At 47.2% G+C, this 6,205-nt stretch overlaps 1 protein-coding gene across 1 annotated transcript; it reads right to left on the bottom strand.

Annotated features, from left to right (window-relative positions):
- Positions 1-621: 621 nt before the first annotated feature.
- On the bottom strand, positions 622-951 carry LOC127212880 (prothymosin alpha-like). The gene has a single exon (XM_051173075.1). The coding sequence runs from the start codon at positions 949-951 to the stop codon at positions 622-624; it is 330 nt and encodes a 109-aa protein (XP_051029032.1).
- Between the last annotated feature and the right edge of the window lie 5,254 nt (positions 952-6,205).

The raw sequence follows: 6,205 nt of genomic DNA, 5'->3' as shown, positions 1-6,205 counted from the left end.
TTAGCAAAATAAAATTCTGGTTTATTGTTGGACATTGTTTCACACATACATCAAACAGGCCAATAAATAAATAAATAAATAAATAAAATAAAACAGCAACTTCATAGACAAAAAAAGAAGGAAAAAAAAAAAGAAACCTTTTATCTTTGGCCCTTTTAACCATCTCATACAAACCAACTACTTATCGTACAGCTAGGTATATACACAAACAAAAAAGCTACTGGAATGCTAGGAATAAGATTTTTTTTGTGTGTTGTTTTTTTATAAGGTTTTTTTTCTCCTTTTGAGATTATAATGAACATGGTCACATCACAAGTAAGGTCAGTAAGTAGGACAGAGATCGCTCTGAAGGCTGGCTTGGTCACCTGTTATTAAAAATGGCTGACCCCCTAACAATATGTTCAAAAGTATAAAATGTAAATAAAAAATACAAACCAATTTTCCTTTTAAAGTATTTTAAAGAAAAAAAGCAGGGCCTTGGAAGTTTTGGGTTTCTTTCCTCCCCTGTTGCAAAGTCATGCTGTGGTTTTGGTGGGGTGGCGAAGAGCGCATGTCATCTGTGGGTGGCATTGCCCGCTATGGATGGGCGGGGCCTGCTCCTCTATTCGAAGGTGACCACGTTTAAATTCTGAGACGGGAAGCTTTTCCTTTCTGCTGTCTAAAATCCTCATCAGTCTTCTTCTTGGTGTCAATGTCATCATCCTCATCATCTTCAGCTACCCACTTTCCCGTACGAGCCTCAGCTTCCTCATCTCCATCTCCATCCTCTTCCTCCCCACCTTCTTCCTCTTCTTCATCTACCTCATTGTCTGCCTCCTGCTCCCCATTTTCCTCATTAGCATTCCCATTGGCAGGTGCGTCCCTGCCGTTCTCTGTCTCCTCCACAACTTCCTTCTCCTTCAAGCCCTTGGTGGTGATCTTGGAGCTGGTGTCCGCGGCTGCATCTGACATGGTGGGGCACGCCAGTGATCCGCTGCAGCCAGGGAGGAGAGAAATGGGAGTTTGAGGACGCTGGTGAGAAAGCTGCCAGAGTCCGCCACGGAGGAGGAGGAGGGAGAAGAGGAAGAGGAAGAGGAGGAGGAGGAGGCAGGTGTGCCGCGAAGGTGGCGCAGCAAGCGCGGAGCAGGTCCCGGGAACAATGCAAAGATGGCTTTTCAGAGCAGCCAGTGGGGTGTTTAGGTTGATTTTTATAATTAGAAACCAAACAATTCTAATCTGATAACAAATGTGAAGGCACAATGGTTAGGGCATAAGAAACTGTAATCAACAGTAATGCTTTGCTTGTTGAAACAGGGTCTTGGGTAGCCCAGGGCAGCCCAGTGCTTCCTCAGCATCCTCCTGAGTGCTGGTATCAGGCACACGATACCACACTTGGCTCTTCTGACTTACGAAGCTCTTCCAGATACACTTTCTTGCTTGAGGTCCACAGCTGCATTAAAACACTGCAGACATTCCTTTCATGGGTGAACAGCGACTCCAAGTCAGTAACTAACACCCGGTGAGCAAGCTGAAACTTTGCCTCACTGACCTCACCCCACAGCCAGCGTTCATGCATACAGGGTGGGGGAGGAGAGGGGGGGTTGCCATGAAGACTCAGGGTCTGCTTGCAGCTGGGTGTGAGAGTGGAGAGCCCACCCCGGAGAGCCCAGATGCCTGGAACTAGAAGGAAACAATTTTGGGGCAAGGGGTAGATCAGTCGCAGACTGGCTAACATGTGAGGTGCTCGGCTCCAACCCCAAGAAATGGAAAAATAGCAAAGAAAGCTTTTTTTGCTGTTGTTTTGTTTTGGCACAGCAGTCACCTTGTGGGTAAAGTAAATCTGTTGATGTGGGCACAGGAGGCTGTGGAGAGTAAGGGAACAGCGGACGGTGATTGGAGGGAAATGTGTTTGCCAGCTGGCCGGCTCACAAGCCTGTTTTAGAAGTAATCAGGAATCATCAGATGCTTAGCCCAAGTCTGCTGAGTGTCTTGTGACCGTGTAAATGTTTTCTTGGTATCAAAGGGATCTGCTTCTCTGCTCAGTCCTCCCTCCTCAGAGGACAAGATGGGACCTTGGAAGTCTGGCTGGATCCTCTCTTTGCTCTTCAGTGACTATTTTGCTGACTTTCCCCCAATTCCTTTCTCAAAACCTAGCCTGAATCCTGATAAGGAAACTGGTGTATTCCAACTCTTAGGTGAAGGTGCCGAGACTGAGCCCTGGCTTGAAGCTGCTCAGCCGGGTGCTCACTGTCCTAACAGCCTGCAATGGTGAGATTTCATTAAGGCAGAGTGTGGAAGCCAGGCCATGTGCCTCTTGCTCCTACATGCTATCTCCCCAGGTTCTGTTCTAAGAAAGCCCCATTCTGTCCAGTTCTGCATGGCCCCTGTGACCTTGACTCTCCCACCCCAGCTTGGCTCTGGAATCACATTAAAGCAAGCCTCGAATGCCTGTTCAAAGCCGGCCCCGGCCCCTCCCAGCTGTGATCTGCCCACTTGCTCTTTCTCTTCATCTCTCTGGTCTGGGATTCCTGGCTGTGCTCCCTGGCTTTGATATTTGTCTCTGCACTCTCTGGTTTGGCAACTCACCACATTCCCCTTGTGGCTTGGGGGCTCTGGATTTTGTTGGTCAGCCTTCTGCTGTGTCCCCTCCTCCGGTTTTATGCATGAGGCCTTGCATGAGGAACATTCCCTCTGGTTTGGGCTAGATCAGAGTTGGAAGTGGCATTGAGGTAACTGGTGGTAAGGAGTAAGGAAGACCACCCTCACCCCCCACACCCTCACCCCCCACCCCAGTCCTGCTGTGGCCACAGTTGCTCCTCCTGTGAGAGAAATACAGGCACAAGGCATCATCAATATTTGCAGCCCAGCTCCCGCGGGGCAGCAGTCTAATGCTCAAAACGCCAGGCTACTCGAATCCCACAAACCATTTCTGAGCACAGAGGAAGTTTCTGGTTCTGTTCCAGTTCCTAGGGATGTGGCTGTGGTGAAAACCAAAGCCCGCTGCTCAAGTAGCCTGCACTCTAGTGGGAGTCATGGAGAAGAGAAATAAAATAAAGGCAGAGACCTCTTGTTGATTTCCCTTGCTGAGAGTTGTCGGCACCGCCGTCCCCCAAATAGTCTTGAGTCTGCCCCTATACTTGAGAGCATGGCTGCATGCTGGACCCCACCCCCACCTGTGCAAGTTTAACACGGGCACTGTTGCCCTAAGCCTTCCTTATATAAGAGCCCTGCTGTTACCTGGGAAGGGGCAGGGGCAGGTTGCTGGTAACAGGTGTGTGCTGGAGGGAATTGGGGGAATTCTGGCCTGGCCGAGGAAGCATATCTAGGACTTGTTAACTGGAATGGTAGGCAAGATTGCATGCACAGATCCTAACGGGTGATGATTAACAGCTTCCAGGGTGTCAGCTGGCACACCATTCAGGAACTTTGTGGGAATACAGAATTGCTTCAAACCTGTGGGTGATTCCCATGCATATCGAAGGTTGAGAAGCAACTGGGAAACAGGACTGAACTTTTTGACTAAATTTAGGGTTGTTTTCATACTTTTTTTTTTTTTTTGAGACAGGTGTACACCCAGGCTAGCCTCAAATTATAAATTTTATTTCGGCCTCCTGAGTACTGGGATTATAGGTGTGTACAGTTGGCTATTCACACCAAGTCCAGGATGACTTTCCCTTCTGCAAGCAGACTAGTGTTAAGACCCTGAAGACCTCTGGCTGCCAGGCCCCGCCCCTAGACTGCTCAGGCTAGGAGCTCAGGCTAGACCTGACCTCTCAAATCATGTGAGCAGCCACGCCCCCATCCCCCAACTCCTGCCTACTCCCCCAGGAGCTCCAGTGGCTGGGCCCCTACCCTCAATCAGGCAGGAGAGTAGCCCAGGCTCCACCCTCCAGGAAAAAGAAATCCCACCAAGCTTGCCCCAAGATCAGGCTAATCTCCTACCTCAGGCTACCCTGGAAAGCTCTACCCCTCTTCCCAAGAAACTATATAAACCCTGTTTTCTGCTCAGCTCTCTGCTGCTTCTAGCAGAGGCAGGCACCTGCTTGGGTTCCCCCCTCCCAATAAATCTCTTATATGAGGCCTGTTGTGTGATTTGTGGGATTCCTTGGCTCCTGACTGCCAGGATACATGAAGTGATTACTTATATTGTTCTATTGTTAAATAAAACTCAGGAGCCAGGTATGGGGTAACAACCTGATGGGTCGGGGAAATAAAAACCAGATTGATTAGAGAAGCAGGGGAAAGCGACCAGAGACCTTCTTTATCTCTAGGATCCAAGAAGGGTCCACAAATCTTCCCAAGCTCCCCCCACTACTTCCTGTGCCTCTCTATATGTTCCGGGTCCTCCAAAGCCTCTATGGCTAATTCTGGTCAGCTAGAAGGTAGCTCCACCTCCTGATTCCAGGTATCAGGAGTATCAGAGTACTATCAAAATATTCCACAACAGACACCACCTTCCCATCTGAGCTGTAACATATATATCACTATGCTTGACTACTTAGAGTACTTTTTACTGTCCCAACAAAGGGACATCGTTCTATATTCTTTCCTTCTTTTATTTGGTGCTGGGGAAGAAATGCAGGGCCCAGCACAAGTTAAGTGATCTACCACTGAATTACTTTACTTCCAAGCCTACATTTATATTAGTTTACAAGCTGCTAAATGCTTGTCAATTATTTTATTGTCTGAGGGGAACTTTGATGTAATAGAGAACACTAAGAGATATTTCTGTATCGACTTACTCTTTTCGAGTTATTGAAGCTGTAATTTTTTGAGATAGGATCTGACAGTGGAAGCTCAGTCTGGCCTGGAAGCTGCTGTGTAGCCGGAGTTGGCTGTGAGTTCGTGATTCTCCTGCCTCAGCTTCTAACCAGGCAAAAGATGTAAGTTTTAAGGGAAGCCCAGTTTTGTGACTTTTAGTGTCCATGTCACGTTTCTGTGCTCACAAGTGTTTTTATGCTCCTCCTCCACGTGCTCTTTGATTAATACCCGGTTAGCTCATGACTTCCCCCAGCCCTTAATATCACTTACAAACTTGGGTGGTTAAATTGGCTTAGACAGTTTAAAATATTGAAAGACAAAAAAGTAAAGTTAAAGAAACCCCCCACTTGAAATGAAGGACAGACTAACCTGGAAAGCTAACCCAGACCAATATTTGTTCCTTGGAATTTGCTAACTTCCCCTCACAAGGTGCTGAGATAAGAAGAATTCACACTGCCCCTCCTTTCTTGTGAGTCAGCAGGTGGTAAATAGGGTCTTTAAGAAACAAAGAGATAACTGTACCTCCAGTTTGCCCAGACAAGATTAATTAGCACACCCTGAGGCCCTAAGGTCTGTTGACCCTAATAGCAAGACCATCCGGCCTCAAAGGGTCACAAACTCAATGGACAGAGGGTCCCACTCCCTCCCTAAGCTTGTGGGTTTGCCTTTAAAAACACCTGTGCCCCAGGGGATGGGGCTTCTCTCTAGTGTTTCCTGTTCATTAAAGCCTCCTGCGTGTTGCAGCAACTGGACTGGACATTGAGTTCTTAGGGGTACCTACAGAAACTAGGAGACTCCTCATTTTGAGGGTCTTACAGTATAACTAAGTTTTTCAAACACTTGACATTTCTAACATCTGCCTAAGGCAGACTTAAAATGTTACAAAATTTTAGAACTAAGTGTTTAATGCTAAGAATGTTAAATGGTGTCCAGAAAACAGGGTTTCTCTTTACAGTTCTCAGCATTCCCTCTGACCTACTCGCTCTTAGTACTAAACAGCAGGAAGCCAGAGTTTGCACTTTCCCAATACTTTAAAAGGCAGAGTTTTAAAATTCTACCCTTCAGCTAGGCAGTGGTGGCACACATCTTTAGTCCCAGCACTTGGGAGGCAGAGACAGGCAGATCTCTGTGAGTTTGATCTACAGAGTAAGTTCCAGGACAGCCAGGGCTACACCCTGTCTCAAAAAAAAAAAAAAAAAAAAAAAAAAAAAAGTCTACCCTTCAAGTTGTTAATGGTGGGTACAGGGAATTGAGGACAAGGTCAGACAGCATGAATATAGAAAGAAAGTTACTGGAGGTGGGAGGACAATGGAGTGGGAAGATGGGAGGGAGGGGGGAAGAAAATCAAAAGCAATTGTTTGCTTTTTTCAAGTTAGGCTATCCCTGGCTGTCCTGGAACCTACTATGGAGACCAGAGTGGCCTTGAACTCAGAGTTCCACCAGTCTCTGCCTCTTGAGTGCTGGA

This window comes from Phodopus roborovskii, unplaced genomic scaffold (genome assembly GCF_943737965.1).
Source record: "Phodopus roborovskii unplaced genomic scaffold, PHOROB, whole genome shotgun sequence".
Taxonomy (NCBI): domain Eukaryota; kingdom Metazoa; phylum Chordata; class Mammalia; order Rodentia; family Cricetidae; genus Phodopus; species Phodopus roborovskii.
Note: the sequence above shows the minus strand (reverse complement) of the source record. Positions and strands in the feature narration are given on the sequence as shown.

Excerpts from the sequence above, each read along its gene's own strand:
- LOC127212880 (XM_051173075.1), bottom strand. The coding sequence starts at position 951 with ATGTCAGATGCAGCCGCGGACACCAGCTCCAAGATCACCACCAAGGGC.